Source organism: Monopterus albus, unplaced genomic scaffold (genome assembly GCF_001952655.1).
Source record: "Monopterus albus unplaced genomic scaffold, M_albus_1.0 scaffold208.1, whole genome shotgun sequence".
NCBI lineage: Eukaryota > Metazoa > Chordata > Actinopteri > Synbranchiformes > Synbranchidae > Monopterus > Monopterus albus.
Genome location: NW_018128088.1, coordinates 51,649 through 68,205, shown reverse-complemented (window position 1 = coordinate 68,205; position 16,557 = coordinate 51,649). Strand labels below are relative to the sequence as shown.

The 16,557-nt window shown below is 38.7% G+C and overlaps 3 protein-coding genes across 3 annotated transcripts in view; 1 reads left to right on the top strand and 2 right to left on the bottom strand.

The window, feature by feature from the left end:
* Positions 1–476: 476 nt before the first annotated feature.
* tescb (tescalcin b) lies at positions 477–4,292 on the top strand. The gene is made up of 9 exons (XM_020618625.1): positions 477–565; positions 649–742; positions 1,395–1,464; positions 1,598–1,678; positions 1,858–1,997; positions 2,088–2,149; positions 2,559–2,666; positions 2,747–2,794; positions 4,023–4,292. Exons 2-9 carry the CDS (start codon positions 679–681, stop codon positions 4,098–4,100), a joined length of 651 nt encoding a protein of 216 aa, XP_020474281.1. The 5' UTR covers positions 477–565; positions 649–678; the 3' UTR covers positions 4,101–4,292.
* Positions 4,293–7,729: 3,437 nt separating this feature from the next.
* On the bottom strand, positions 7,730–9,324 carry m17 (IL-6 subfamily cytokine M17). The gene is made up of 3 exons (XM_020618627.1): positions 9,221–9,324; positions 8,624–8,772; positions 7,730–8,537 (listed from the first exon to the last, which is right to left on the bottom strand). Exons 1-3 carry the CDS (start codon positions 9,315–9,317, stop codon positions 8,070–8,072), a joined length of 714 nt encoding a protein of 237 aa, XP_020474283.1. The 5' UTR covers positions 9,318–9,324; the 3' UTR covers positions 7,730–8,069.
* Positions 9,325–11,235: 1,911 nt separating this feature from the next.
* The window catches only part of taok3b (TAO kinase 3b), a 9,049-nt gene continuing 3,727 nt past the window's right edge, over positions 11,236–16,557 (bottom strand). The window contains exons 5-8 of the mRNA XM_020618645.1: positions 15,620–15,859; positions 14,804–15,016; positions 14,326–14,508; positions 11,236–13,604 (exon numbers count right to left, since the gene is read on the bottom strand). Coding sequence (XP_020474301.1) covers positions 13,443–13,604; positions 14,326–14,508; positions 14,804–15,016; positions 15,620–15,859 — 798 coding nt within the window. The 3' untranslated portion in view covers positions 11,236–13,442. The remainder of the gene's footprint in view (positions 13,605–14,325; positions 14,509–14,803; positions 15,017–15,619; positions 15,860–16,557) is intronic.

Genomic DNA, 16,557 nt, shown 5'->3' with positions numbered 1-16,557 from the left:
GAGAGAGAGAGAGAGAGAGGGAGAGAGAGAGAGAGAGAGAGAGACAGAGACAGAGAAAGGGAGAGAGAGAGGGAGAGAGGGAGAGAGAGAGAGGAAGAGAGAGAGAGAGAGAGAGGGAGAGACAGAGAAAGGGAGAGAGAGAGAGAGAGAGAGGAAGAGAGAGAGAGAGACCACAACAATGTGAAAAAAACATCAAATTTCTGTGCAGTCACTTGCGCGAGAGAGGGAGAGAGAGAGAGACAGAGACACCACAACAATGTGAAAAAAACCATCAAATTTCTGTGCAGTCACTTGCGTCTATATCATGATATCTGAACAATACTTCTAAATGACTCTATATTTCACGTATGGACAGTAAGAAAACAGGTCACAGTCAATGGTCGCAGCTTCTGAATAAATAAAAAGTCAGAATTAATAATTCAAACTGCACCATGTTGTTCATACAGTGTGTCGTCATCAGGACGGTAGTTGCGGAAGTAGCCAGCAGCTCTGTAGAGGATGAGTCCAGCTTAGCGACTGCGCAGGGTGGATGCGTGAGCTCCGGGGCTGTTATTCCAACACTCAGGTGGGGATGGATGATTCCGAAACATGATCCTCTGAGATCCGTTTCAGTCTCAACAGTTTCGATTAATTTCTGTCTTATCTCAGGCCCCGTTTTAATTGGGCAGGTCAGTAGGTATGGGCGCACTGCAGTCCTTACCTGGTCAACCAGAGCATATTGATCTGGCGGAAAAGACGGGCTGTGAGTAGTCTTTATTATTGTTTGCGTTGGCTTTAATCGCTTCTCGGTTAGATATGTAGGATGTGTGAAAACATGAGCTCACTTCACCGGAAACATCTGTCTAATCTTCTATTCCGACTTATCTTAAAGAGGAAATACGACCACTTCAACGATATGTCTAACCTGCTACTTGCCCTGTTCTATATTTAGTAATTACACAGGTCCAGCATCTCTCTGTCTATTATAAACCAGTCTGGAGCAGCAGCAATAAGTATTCTAAACTGCAGGTTAATGGGAGTGCAACTTTACCTGGTTTACAGCGGGAAGTGCACAGCAGACACTGAAAGCTCTAAAGATTAATCAAACATAAACTTGCCTATTATAATTTTTCTATACCTGTGACTCTGTGACACTTGTAGCCTGTGATGAAAGATGAAAGTGATAGTTGTAGGGTCCCTGGCAGAAAACCCTGTGTTTTACATCCAATATGAATATTCAAATCTGATGCCTTGACAGCGTCCAGTGTTGCATGAATCATAAACAACAAATGATTCATACTTTAAAGGGCTTTAGTCTCGCATTGTGTCTATTTTTGCACACAAATTCACCTGTGATTTAATTGTAGTCTGCACACAGTTAATTAGTCCTAAGGGTGGCTCTTTCTTGTTTTCAGTTTCATTGGAACAGATTGGAGTCCTACATAAAAGATTCAGACAGCTGAGCCATAATGAAGAAACTCTGCGGTAAGGAGAGCTCCTGGGCCCCGGGTTAGAAAGATGAATTCAGTCATTCATCCATGGAAACGGCTTGTAGGAGATATATATAATATGACACTATGTGCCACTTTTTGAAATCTTTTTTACCACCCATCTCTAGGAGAGATCACTTCAATGAAATCCCAGATTTAGCATGCAATCCAATACGTGCACAGATCATAGAGGCTTTCTTTGACAAAAGGTACAGTGATGAAACCTAATTCTCAAAATGAGTAACAGAATATTTTTGAACTACTGTGCTATATCTTTGACTTTATGACAGTTTTTTTGAAATCTATCATAATGTAGTATAAAAGTTAAAGATTTTCTTAATGTTACTGTCAGAACTTTAGTATTTGTGCTCTTTTTTTATTCCTCTAGAAACTATCGTCAGAATGGTGAAGGGACGGTCGAGGAGATCAGCTTTGAGGACTTCCTGGTGGTCATGTCCCATTTCAGACCCCCCTCAGTTCATATGACAGAGGAACAGCGTGAGAGTGTCAGGAGGGAGAAACTCCGATGTGTGTTTTTGAAACGATCACATGATCACGTACTTGATATTATCTGTGGCTGTGCACACAGCCGTTAAATACTTGTGTTTTTCTCTGCAGTTTTATTCAACATGCATGACACAGACAATGATGGGACAATAACCCTGGAGGAATACAGACATGTAAGCCTCTGCTTACCTCTATGAACAAAGTATGCTCCATTCATGGCTTCTTAAAGCTAGTGTGCATATAACCAGTCAAGATTACATCAGTGTTTTCTCACAGTCTGGGAAAACCACTGTGTAGTCCCCATGGGCTAATCAGGTGGGGTAGGCTTTTACTTTTAAAGGTATTTAAGATGCACATTTAGCACAGCAGACTGAAGTAATCTCTGTTTTATATGTAGCTCCACAGTTGGTTATTGAGCATCTCCACTTCAGCACTTGGGAGTCAGCTGCCTTCCTGCTACACACTTAGTTGGCAGCTAATGAGAGAAGGGAGGAGAAGGGATTTCATTTCCTCAACCCTTTGAAGATCAAGGATTTGAGTCTTGTAGTCATTTTATTTCTACTGCTCTTCACATCTGACCAGGTGGTGGAGGAGCTGTTATCTCGCAGTGGGGCACTGGGCAAGGAAACAGCCAAAGGCATTGCTGATGCAGCCATGTTGGAGGTGGCCAGTATTTCAGTGGGTCACATGGTATGTAAGCTATAATATCTCAAGATAGCATATCTCAAGATAGTCTAGACAATGTCAGTACATCACTTTTTCATACACAGGAACCTGATGAATTCTATGAGGGGATTACATTTGAGCATTTTCTCAAGGTTGGTACACAGAATACACTTTTGAATGTAATCTAAATGTTTGCTTGTTTCTTAGCTGGAAGTGCATTTACTGTCAGGGTCAGCCAGTAAAGCTACCCACAATGTTAACGGTGGACTCAATTACAAAGCCAGGCGAGATGGGGTAAAGAATATTGCTTTACTGTATTCACTCAGAAAATACACAGTGATAGTCCAGAATCCAATATCCACGTCAAACAACAGTCCAGGGTCAATACCGGCAAACGAGCACAGCCAAGGGATCCAAAAACGGGAGGTCAAGAAGCTGGTCCAGTAGTCGGTACACAGGATAAACATTCAACACTCAGGAGAGCTAGGCAGAAATCAGTAGTCAGGAAACAATCTGGGGTCAATAACATGAATCACTAAAGCCAGAATAACGCTGGAAAGTCTGCATGAAAACAAGAACAATCTGGCAGGTTACTGATGGGAGAAGGCTGCTTATATTGGGGTGAAAACAGGTGCAGGCAATTAGCACTGATTACTGTAAAGAAACCATAAGATAAACCTAGAACAGGAAATGGTGACAAAATAAGAGCCTAAAACAGGAAGTGGTAGAACAGAACCCTGACATTTACATGGTCTTATACTTGTATAGTGCTTTTCTATGCATTGCAGCACACTCAAAGCACTTTCAAACTCTTTGGCCATTTACCCATTCACGCCCTGGTGTCATCACCAGGAGCAACTGGGGGGTTCAGTGTCTTGTTCAAGGACACTTCAACATGTGGACTGGAAAAGCCAGGAATCGAACCGCTAATCATCCGGTTAGGAGACCACCCATTCTAACTCCTTAGTCACAGCCACCCCCAAATATGTAAATATACAGACATAACGTGTCTCAGTAAGGTGCTGGGCCACCATGTGCCACCAGAACAGCCTCGGCTTTGATTCTCCAAGCCTCTGAACTCTACTGGAGAGATGAACACCATTCATTTCCTTATTTGGTGTTTCCAAAATCTCCCATCGGTGTTCAGCTGGGTTAAGATCTGACTGTGAAAGCCATAGCATATGATTCACATCATTTTCTTACCACTCATCAAACCATTCAGTGTCTCTTCGTTCCCTGTGGATAGGGGCTTCCTGAAAGAGATCGCTAATTGGTTCAGGCTTTTCCTTTCCTTTGTCACCTGTGTAGTTGATATGGATCATACTGAATGAATTGGCATGAGTTACAGTTTTAAATAATGTAAAACTCTTCTTTTTTTAGTTGCTGAATGGCTTTGAAATTGAATCAAGGATGAACATTCGCTTTTTGAATATGGACACGACAACACTGTGTAAGTGAGACTGGTACTCTAAACTATGCAGTAACTTTGCAAAGACTAAGGGCAAACAATTATGGTTTCACTGTACTAGCTGTTGTTTTTTACACTAACCTTTGTTGCTTGCACTGAATATATGCCTTACTCATGTTCAAATAATGCAAATCCAAAGAAAATGTATGCTATATTGTGGATGCATTAGAAGTCATTCATTTGACATTGGACTGTATTTTTTAAATGGACTGTATTTTATATAGCGCTTTCTCACAGTGTGTTGCACTGGCCAAAGCGCTTTACAGAGATGATACACCATTCACCCATTCACACACAACATTCACACACTGATGACGACAAGCTGCCATGCACCGGCGCTAGTCAAGCCACCAGGAGCAATTCGGGGTTCAGTGTCTTGCTCAGGGACACTTAGGCATGCGGGGAGACCGGGAGTCGAACCACCAACTTGCTGGTCAGGAGACGACTGCCCTACCTCATGAGCCACAGCCATTAATTAGTAAGAAATATTATTTAACAGTTTAATTTGCCTCTCAGTAGTTGGACAATGCAATAATCAAATATCCATGTCTGGACTCACAGATAGTATGATTCTATGCTTGTGAATGTGGATCTTTGACAAACCTTTACAAATGTTTAGGCCATAAATAATGGCTATAAATAATCAGGGATATAAAGGTCTGTCTTTTTATGTATTTACACCTGTCTAATAATAATCAGACAGTCATTTAAAATGCCTTTTACTGTATTGATACTAATCTGTCACTTGACACCATGCACGCTCTGAGCTCTACATTTGCACAATAAAGAGATCTGACTCATCCTGATAAAAAGGAAATGGGAGTGTTGTCATGCAATATTAAATGCTTTGAAGGCAAATGTCATCAGTTCTAATTTCAGAATAGAATGGTGATATACTGGTGATATACTATATAAAATGATTTTAATCAGATTTATTTTATTTACGTCCTGTTTCACCTCACAGTGATTATTGTAACTTTTTAAAAACACACGTAATCAGTAGTAGAGACAAATAAATAGTGTTCAGTTTACATGAAGCTTGCAAACAAAACATCAAGCAGCTCACGCCAGGCTTTCACTGTACTCTCAAGAGAGTGAATGACTCATGGAAATAATCTTTGTTAACTGTGGGCACTGCGGTATATAATCTCATTACAATAAATTTGGAACATTCTTTTTAACAATGCAGCAAAGTCACAACACACGTTGAGTTGTAGAACGTGGAAAATTGTAATCATGATTGTTAATAGTCTACTTTACAGATCCTTTCTATTCTGGCATATAATACAAGTGTATCATGTGAAGCTTTTTAAAAAAAAGGCTCCAAAGCCTTTACAACAAAGGGGGAAACATAAAAAAATCAGTATGAAAGCAAAGTAAGAATAAATGCAAGTCAGAAAATGGGAAGTCATGTGTATCCTCTTGGTCAAGTGGTTATTGATGGTGATGCCACTATCAAAACCACTGGTGTTAAAAATGGGAAGTCAGAAACAAACACAGGTTTATTGACAAGAAGGAGCATTAAGATATGTTCCTGATTTCCTGGAAAGCTGCTGCTGTGGTCCTGCACTGACTCATTCTTGAAATTCAGTTATTTCCTTTAGGACATCTATCAAGATGTTTTTATTAAGTCTCTGGATTTTCGTGTTATGTGCATACTGGTATTCTGTCTGTATTCTGTGTTGGATTTAAACACTTTTTTATATTTACAGTGAATGCTAAGTGATAAACTGTCTACAACGGCCAGTGATACCTAGCAGCACTTCAGTAAATACATGGGTGTATACTGCCCTCTACAGGTCAAATCAGGGAACAGGTGTTATTTAATAATGGAGTTTCATCTGATTCACTAATAATATTTGTAAAATGTACCATTAGTGCTTTTCAAGATTCAAACTGTTTATTGTCATATGCACAGTATGGAAACGTGTTTCCCTGCACAATGAAATTCTTACTTTGCCGTCCACACTAAATGCCAAACAACACAAGTGAAATATAAAGTAAATAAACAGTAGCACAAAATCTAAAGGCACTTTCAATGTGGTACATGTTTTTTGTTTGTTTGTTTGTTTGTTTGCAGGCTCTCGTCAATTTTAATGATTAGATTTGTCACTTATGCACCCTATGGCATCATTTAGGCATTTACTTTATACAGTTCTTGTAGTAAATTATGACATGTAATTGCTAACCAGTCACGCTGATTCATTTTTCAGTCATGATCACAGGCCATCTTTCTTTGGCTCTTTAGGGAAACACCGCTGCAATGATCCATCATATAAGAGCGGGTTACGTAGTTTTCTCATTTTAGAATCACTAAAACTTTGAACATTTGGTCACCATCTTTTTAAGGTCTGTATTGAATTTTGCCAAAACGTCACTGATCATTTAATTGTTACAGATATTGCAACAGAAGTGTTTTTTCATATTGACATGGGAGTCTTCATTGATTTTAATGTAGCATATTGCTCCATTTAGTTTACATCATGCTTTGCGAAGGTGATTGCATTTTTAATTTCATGTCTAAATGAAATAATTTGTTGCACCTTCTTCCCTGCCTTCACTCAGCCAGCACAACACAGACAATTAGGTAGTCTGCTAAAAAAAAGTTTTAGCAGAATCTGACACTTTGTCATACTGACGCTATAGATTGATGACAGGTGGGTCACAGAAACTGTAGGTGCTGGATTCAGTCTTCAGCCTCTTTCAGGTCTGTTAAGGTTTGCATGTTTTGTTTTATTTTGTTTTTTTCTGTGTTGGCAATGAAATTATGCAAGTTATCTGTGAGACAGGTGCATTTGAGAGTCCAAGGAGCCTCAGCTTCATTTTCACAAATGTGGTTTCTGACATCATACCCCTTTTAGATCCTGTAATACATTAAGTGGGTAGTGAAAAGAGATAAAAATACAGACATTAGAATGAAGGTTGCCCTGAGGTACCCTCTGTGTTTGTGCTTTAAATAAAGCAGAGTTATAACAGGGAACTTGATTCATGACCCAGAGTGAATGCCCCATCTACTTCCAGTTTACCGAGAGCTTGTGATCTGAGGAAAGTTTAGTTACACATGACTGCATTTCAACCAAAATACTTGGTATCTGTTTTATATACGTGTATGTATAAATGGCAAGTTATTCTTAATGTGTCTGTCATTCAGCTATTTAAAACAGGGGTTTTCTGCAGAATTTCGGTGACTCCTCTGTTTTCCCCCACCCTACACTTACATCTCCATCTATATCAGGATGCAAGTGTGCACACCACACACTGGTAACACATACAGTTATCTGACCCACACCCATCCATACCTTGTGACCGGCCAGACGGCCCGCCAGTTTCATGAAATCTTTCCTATCTGATGCAGCCTTGTGTTGAAAACATGCGTCACTCTGAGCCTGATATCACACAGTCAGCGTCTTAGCAGCTTCCCGATTTTCTTTTAACTCCTCCTGATGGACTGAATTTGTGCAGAAAACAGCACATGATGCTTCAAGCACAAATTAGACTGTTCTTTAATATTTTTTTTACACTTGCCAATAACAAACAAAAAAACCCACAACTTTTAACCTTGTAAACAGTGTAGAAACAGATCATTTGATTCCAACAAAGACGGATGAAAAGCATATAAATCTGTACAGAAATAAATCAAAGATCAATATGAAATAGAGCTACAAAGTATCTTTTATTACTTCTGTATACAGTAAAGACATTTACATCAACATGGAGCCTTCCATAACATATTAGATATATTAAATAACTGGCATAGAGATCAACTTTATACTCATCATCATTTAACAGCACTCCTTTTGTCCAAAACACACAAGAAAATAAATATTAAATACCATAAATACACTCTATTATACTGATGTACCAGCCACCTTCATACTCACTTATCTTTTTAAGTTTTAATCAACCCAAATTATTAATATAAGTGTTGGAAATTGTCTAAATCCAGCCTTAGGTTGTTCTCAGAAGAAGAGTAAGTTGAGGTGGACCCTCCTCCTGCACACTTTACTTTTGAGAGTCCTCAGTTCTTTGGAAACATTTGAAAGGAACTCCTTATAGGTCTGCAGGACCGCACAGCCGTAGACCTTCTGCTGGAAGATGTTCTGAGGTGGAGGTAGTGTTGTCGGCCCCCCTGCTGGCTCTGGTACAGGCAGGTTTGGGAAAACGCTCTGATAGAAATTGTTTATGAGAACAGCCAGGCTCCTGCTGCGAGCGCTGACACCAGTGAGCTCGGTCAGCAGCGGGCTCGCTGGTGGCTGTAAGTCTGTCTGCTGCTCATACACTCGTTTGAAATGTGGGAAGAATGCTTGGAGATGTGTGTAGATGCTCACTATCCTCTCGGGAGGGTCCAGGCCAGAGATGCTGGGATCGGGGATGTTGTTAACTGACACCTTGCAGAGGAGCTCTGACATTTCTCCTTGAGAGGCTTTCTGAAAAAAAGGACAGGAGCATAAGCAGTTGGCATATAATGAAGAAAAAGTAAAGTACTGAACAAGCACTTTATGGCCATACTCACATATGTTTTGATTAGGTCAACAGATTCCTTCTGTATGAGTCTGGTGAGCTTCAAGGTCGGTTGCAGAAAATTCCCACACTGCTGGTTTCTGCTTGCTGCCACAGTTTTTGTTGAATCAACAGCCATAACCAGCAGGAGAGAGAGTAATGCTGAGGAGAAAGGAACTGGTTAAGGTTATCCTACATCACATTAGTGAGGGGAACTTGGCTTTTAAACCACAAACGGAGGTCAGTTAAAAATAGATTCTTCACCTAGCGGTTTTCCAGCCAGTGAATAAACAACAGCACGTGTCTGTGTTACCATTTCTGATGTCTTCTACAAGTAGTTACTACAGTTATATGTGTAGTCTGCTTAGATGCCCTCAAATATTGTCAGTCTTGTTATTGGCCAGATTCTTCACATATAGTTTGCAAACTAATTTACTTCATTCATGCAGGCACAGTGGGCAAAGAAGCACTTCATTTGAATGTGAAACTTCAGTCAGTTTCACAGCAGCTATAAGACACCAAAAATAACAATAGCGTGCACAATGGCAAGAAAAGCTGCAATAATGTTTAACTTTTATTTTAACAGAAGAACAGATGTAATGAAACTTACTTGTTGCTGGTCCCATAAACTGTTGAAAATGCATAGTCTTTACATGACCATTCATTCTCCGCTCAGTAGTCACAGGCAAATTGTGTGGACTCGTCATAATCACACTCCTTTGAAACTTTATGAACGACTGAAACCGCACATTTGTCATAGGAAATGACGTGCACTTTGTGAGGCAACCAAATTTCCCAGAATTTCCTCCTTTTTTTTCAGATGCACATTTTTTTCTTTCTTTCTTTGACATGAAACAAACGGGCTGTGCCTCTACATGCCTGTCCACAGAGCAAGCATGTAGGGGCATGGTCTAATCATTATCAATCACAGATGTGACCCCGTAGTGGAGCAAAAATGATTATTTTAATTTTTATTTGTGCATGAAAAAATATACACATATCTGATATGTTTCAATTGCTTGAGGAATATGAACCTGCTGGATTAGGAAACAGTGCCAGAAAACAATGTAAGGACTAAGGTCAGCCTACCCTTTGACACAGTTCATTTACATGCTTATTCACTGCCCTCTAGAGACAGTGGCTGAGAAGGTGAGAACTTAGTGGGCATGAAAAAGTAAAAGTGAGTTTGCCACAACACTCAAAGCTGCATGAAGATGTTTTTATGCACTTTCTACATTATAAGACAACAAAGGCACCTTAAGCCTGTAAGGTTCCTTCAATTCAAGTGAAGTGAAGTAAAAATCTACTAACATTTGGGGACTGGTTCTTTCAGTGGTTTTACTGGCTGAAATATGACATTGGTAATTTAATAATAACACCAAACTCATGCAATTATTAGTGTCCAGATGCTGCAACAGTTAACTCACAAAATTTACCTCAATATAATCAAGAAATTCAAACATGACACTAGTTTTTGAAATGTAGGTTGAGATCAGTGTTTCACACCTTCTCCTGTTTTTAGTAACCAGCTTTTTTGGATTTAGTCATTACCGTTACACCGTCATTTTGCAACCACATTTTCATTGGGTATTGTGCAGGAAGCTGGCAAAGGTCACAGGAAATGCCTTTCTCAATCAACAACTTTTGTAAAGGGGTGAGGTCTGCTCAGCCAAAGTAGGCAATATGTCAAGCTTCTGACTGGCTGTGTTCGCATTATCAGGGGATGAGTTCATTGTGACCTGTTTTGTGATTTGTTTGGGGTAGAATATGAGGAAACAGGAATGTGTAACATACGTATGGCAACAACGCAAACTGGGTTTTTCATGTGTTGCCTAACGTCATCACTGTCATCATTAAAACTAACTTCTAGAAATGCCTGGAAGCGCCATATGATTTGTTTAGCCAGCTGTCTGCATCATGGGTTTGTTAAGAGATCAGACTACAGGACAGAAACATGTTGTTCTGTGTGGGAGCAACAGGTTAACGTTGTAGTGAAACTGAAACAGCTCACTGAGACGTACAGCAACATCATCTCTATGTTTCTTATGATCATAACATCTTGGTTTCAAGCATCCACACTATAGAGGGTGTGTTTCAGTCAAACCACTGACTGCTTGAGAAAAAACAGGAAATATTTTTGTGGATATGTCTGGAATTATGTGTGATTACATACTGACTGTTGTTACATGTTTGAAAGAATAAATAAATAAATAAAATAAAATAATAAATGTGGTTTGGTGAAAAGATCAATAAAAAATAAATAAAAGTCCCAGATCAACCTCTAAATCAAGCAGGTTTACCCTGAAACATAAAGACGTCTATAAAACACTGAATACTCTGCAATTTAACTTCCCTCTCAACTCTTGCTCCTATTTCAAAGTTCTGGTTTTCACAAGTTATCTTTGACCTGCATGCATGTTTGTAGATTAACGGTAAATTATAATAACATTTGATACAATGTAGGCCACAGCGGTCATATTTCACCAAAGAAAAATAAATGTGAAAAGCCCTCAACCACATGAGAAAGCATTACAAGGAAATTCAACCACAAGCAATAAGAAATGCACTGTAATAAGATGCAGGATGTTGACTGAGACTCTTTTTTTTCAACAGAATCTCTTTTATTTTGTCTTTTAACTGCACAGGAAATGGTGTATAAGGTTGTTTAGGAAAGTCCCTTTTACTCTAACTAAATACATCTTTCTAGTAACATAAAATTCACACAAATTTTAAGGTTCATAATTGTTCTGAAGCCCTCTGTGAAACCTTATTCAAGCACCCCAAAAGCACTTTTTTTTGTCCACAAGGCTTCAGTTATATGTGACCAGACAAAAGGCCTTACTGCATATGAGAAACTTTTCATCAAATTTCAAAAAAGATTGTGAAAAAGGCTGAAAAATCTAGAGGAGCCGTCCAACACATTCTGGTCAAACAAATTCAGAATTTCAATTTCTACATGTAAAACGAGAGGATTTGAGTTCTATTGCCTTCAGAAATGATATTTGAATCCCGTTAAATTCCTCTATTCAAAATACTTTGTGATTTCAGGGTCATACTCCACCTTTCAGCCCTATGAGGAACATGACTAAACATCAATACAAGTTGTGGCTCTGAAATGTAAAAAACAGGTAAAGAAATACCTGTCAAACATAACAGGGCTGCCTTCAAGACCACCACGCTAAACATTGTTTCAAAAAATTGATCCGTGATAAAATAGCATTTATTTTTTTCATATATGTATTTCAATGTTAGAGGGTTTCACTGCATGGGGTACTCTAAATATGTCATGAGTGTCTGAAAAACTTAGTAGTGTTTTGAGTCAGAGGGGGTTCAAAATGCTTCAGGTTTACATTTTGCAAAAATCAATTGCCTCTCCAAGACAAAACACTACAAGGCTAAAGGTGGTATTAGAAATTAAGCACCAAACAATTATCTTTCCATTCAGTATAAAAGGAAATATTGTGCAACCTGTTCAATGACCTCAATGAACATGGCAAAGAATATGTAAATCTGATCAATAGACACGAATTACTCAAATGCAATCTGGACCCACGTTGTTGTGTTTGCTTTTGAAGAACCACTGACCTGAAAAAGATCACAATACTGATACTATAGGAAGTCTGCGGTTCCATTTACCAGCATTTATACAATCTGAGAGTCTAGTGATTTGACGTAGCATTATATTGAGCTATTGTCTGACCATATCTCTATATTATAAAACAAAAACAAAGCAAAGTCTTTATCTTTAAGCTTTGTTACAGTAATAGACCAGTGTCTCTGTATGTTCTAGCAATATTCTCATGTACAAATATTCATATCAAAAGTTATACATCACAATTCTCACTATTTTCCTTTACAAGAACTTTGATTAGTGAACATTAAATGATTCACAAGTTCAGATGAAATCAAAACAAAACAGTGCCAGCCTCAGTAAATAAAATATAAATATAACAAACACGTAACTAAAATCTGCTTCCGGCACAACTTAAATAAAGGCATTTGTGAAATTATCATATCAAATATGGCGCTTATGTCCAGTATCCATAGGCTTAAAAAAAATGCTATGACCACTTTTATTTACAAACAGCTTAAATCTCTGACAGATTCATGCGTCACTTCACAACCTGAATTTGTCCTTAAAGTGCATGCAATAATAAGCAGTTTTAGCAAGTGGAATCTTGATTTGTGATAAGATAAACAGGTTGATCAAGCTAATGCCAATTGATCCTACATATTGAATAAAAGAAAAGGTAAGAACTGTTGCCTACAAAAGTGAGGGACCACAGTATACTGTATGCATAAGCACAATATGGAATAATGACCCAAAAGAACCCTTAAAACAGTGAATTAACTCTGACTTTATCCAGTGACCCCCATACAGTAATATTCACATTCGGAGCATAAAATAAAACAACTAAATAAAATAAAGCTGATAAAAAAGACAAAGCAGCTTAACACCAGGGGAAGTCCGCAGCTCACATTCCACAATGTCCCTCCAACTAACTCACACAGTATACATCATATGAACATGATGGGTTTCTACTTAAACATATCAAAGTGCCCATTTTACTAAAATTTCCTGATTTATTCGATTCATACCAAATGGCATGGAGGAAAGAGAGTCTTATTTCAGTTACACTGACTAGGTTTGACTTTTATTGTTGACACGTTGTTGTAGATTCTTTTATTTGTTGCACAAAAGAAGTTCTCATTGCACGTAACACCTCGAGAAGAAAAGCAAGTTATCCAGCTCTGTCACTGTGGGTGTGATGAACGGTCAAGTGGAAATGAAAAGGGCATAGATATGCTGTCCTCTAAAGATAAATCCACTTTCATCTGTTGTCTTCTTTGGGGAAGTCCAGAGATCCCAGGCTTCCAAAGCCGAGACTTCTACTTTCTACTTCGAAGGCGGCAATTTCTCTGTCCTGTCGTTCTAACAAGTGCTTGATCTTTTCAGTACGTTCCTTCTGAAGTGCGGCCAATTCCTCTTCAATCTGTAATCAAAAATCACGGTGGTAGTTATTTCATCATATGGACACCAAATCGGAGCTCACGTTTTGCCCTGCGGGACACCGTAGCCAGTGACTCCAGCGCTTTCACAGTAAGATGTCCCAACAACAGCTACTTGCCAGATTGTCATGAAATTTAGTATAAATATTTCACATTGGCAGATCAATTTTAATCATGGATTAATCATTTGAGCCATTTTCAGACGGAATGTGTTCAACTGTATGTGAAATCCAATTAGCACATTGCTATAATACACTGTACTGTACTGTAACGTACAACATGCTTGCTAATGCTCCCTTGTGGATGAACCTTTTCCATTGCATAGCTTGTGAGTATGATTACCTTTGCGCAAGGACTTCAGCAAGAACAAACTTTTTTGTATTTATATATTTTTGGAGGCTCAGGTTTCACCTCCAGTAGGAGCTGGTGGAACCCCCACGGCCATCCCGGGTGCAAACTCTGCCAATTCACTGGAACACATGTCCAGTCCAAACATAACCAAAGTCACTCATGGCTGAACCTTGCAACCTCTAGGGGCCACTAAATTGTAAAATCAATAAAACAAAACTAACAATGTCAAAATACAAGGTTTCTACTTTCACATTTATGTCTTTCTACAATAGTGAGGTATGTTTTTTTTATACAGTTTGGTATTATGCTGCATTTATTTCAGTTATTTTACAATGGCTTCCATCCTAAACCCACCTTCTGTTCAAGGTGTGCTCTGCGTATGGAGACCTTTTGCTCAAGTTTCTGCTGCTCTCGTTCATGTTGGGTCTCCATCTGTGACGTGGCTTTTCTCTGGTAGGCATCCAAGAGCTCCATCTCTTGCTTCAGCTGCTGCTTCAGAGCTTGGCACTCGGTTTCCTGCTCTGCTTCTAATCGCATCTAGAGACCCAGCAAGACAAAGGTAGTTACAAACACATTAACAACAATCCTAGGTTGAGCCTGATTTCTAAAACTACAGGCCAACAATTTTTAGCAAAGATTTAATGCATGAACTGTAGCATTAAACAGCAATATGGAAGCCGATGCACATATAGTTTACATCTTATAGTATACTATAAGGCTCATGTGAAGTGCAAATATTCTGTACAAGTAAATATACAACATACAAATGATGAATGAGGCCCACTTTTGCTATTCATGACAAGAATAGCAAATAGCTTCGAGCTCATCATACCGCTTGTGAAGCCATCATCTCGTTGATGCTCCGTTCGTACTGCTCAGCCAGTACAGCCAGCTTACGTGTCTGCTCCTCTTTTAGGTTCTTCAGGATGCTCTTATGGTCGCCCTTGGGAGAGACCTCCAGCTGATGGTTCCTAAGTGCTTTGTACTGCTTGTTCTGCACCTTGCAAGTGTCCTGGAACTGTTTCTTGATCTGCATCTCCAGCATCTGCAAAGGGTAAAAATAAATAAATAAATAAATCTTAATGTGTTAGTTTAAGGTTCTGCCTGACAACCAAACGACTTGTGTGCATTTAATTTCACCTTGTTCTCAAGCTGCCATTCAATGTTGAGTAAATCATTTTAAAATGGTATTAATTATTCATTTGTTAATGAATCTGTTTGTAATGCTGTCAAACATTTCAGTTTGCATAGGTGCAGTAAGATTTTCTATTCCCACTGTATAAAAATACTGCTACTAGATAAAAGGAGAGGAAATGATTTAAATTTGATATCACTGAAATGTTTTGTAAGATACTGTTCTCATGGCAACATGGTTAATTAGTTCTACAGTTTTCTATCTGGGAATTTAAAATAAAAATACAAGGTATATTTTCGGCAAACAAAATGTCACAATGCAGGATAGCAGAGGTGGCAGATGCACGGTACCTGCAGAATTTTCTTTTTAAAGCCAGTATGTAATCCTCTTATCATGACCTATACCATACCCTTTTTACAGGCAAACTTTTTAATACCTCTTGAAATGAGGTTAACTGGATATCAACTTACTAAACAACCACACAGTGTATAGTGGCAAAGATGTTCCAGGCACCTTGAGGTTTCTGGGCTGCTGCCGCTGCTCCAGACTGTGTTTTCTGTGGAGTTCCCTCTGCCGTCGCCCATTGTACTCATCCTGGTTTTCGAGCTCTGTCTGGTGCTGCAGCCGCATGAGTTCAACACGCAGCTTCTGAAGCATCTGCAAATGCCTGCGCTCCAGGTCCTGGGTGGCTTCATCCTGCCGGATCATCAGGGCATGTTCCATTTCTTTCTGGATCCTCTTCTTGTTAAGCTCCTGGGACAAGAAGTTTGCTGATGACAATTTAATTTCACATGCTTCTTTAAGGTCATATATTTTAAAGCGTTGCAGTTTTTATACAGAAATGCAGATGACATACAACTCTAACACAACAACCAAAGGATAGCCACACTATATATTATATATATGGATTCATTTTACCTGTAGGTCAATCGTATATTAGATAAAAGTGCATTAACATTTTATTTCAGTGAAGGTGGTCTGTCTTCCACACAGCATACATCTGCTGCAAAACCTCACAAAACCTATTCTGAATTTTACCATAGTCAGTAGACAGATGCATTGTTGAATCTCTGTTTGAAAAAATGTTTCTAAAGTTCAAGATTGAAGATGCTTTATAGGTTGTGAATGAGCTATTTATTTGGCACACCAAAAATGTTACCATGTTAAATGGTTTCCAACTGATCAAGAATAGTTTGCACTTGTAACAATCCCAAATACAGTGGGTACGGAAAGTATTCAGACCCCCTTAAATTTTTCACTCTTTGTTATATTGCAGCCATATGCTAAAATCATTTAAGTTCATTTTTTCCCTCATTAATGTACACACAGCACCCCATATTGACAGAAAAACACAGAATTTTTGACATTTTTGCAGATTTATTAAAAAAGAAAAACTGAAATATCACATGGTCATAAGTATTCAGACCCTTTGCTGTGTATTTAGTAGAAGC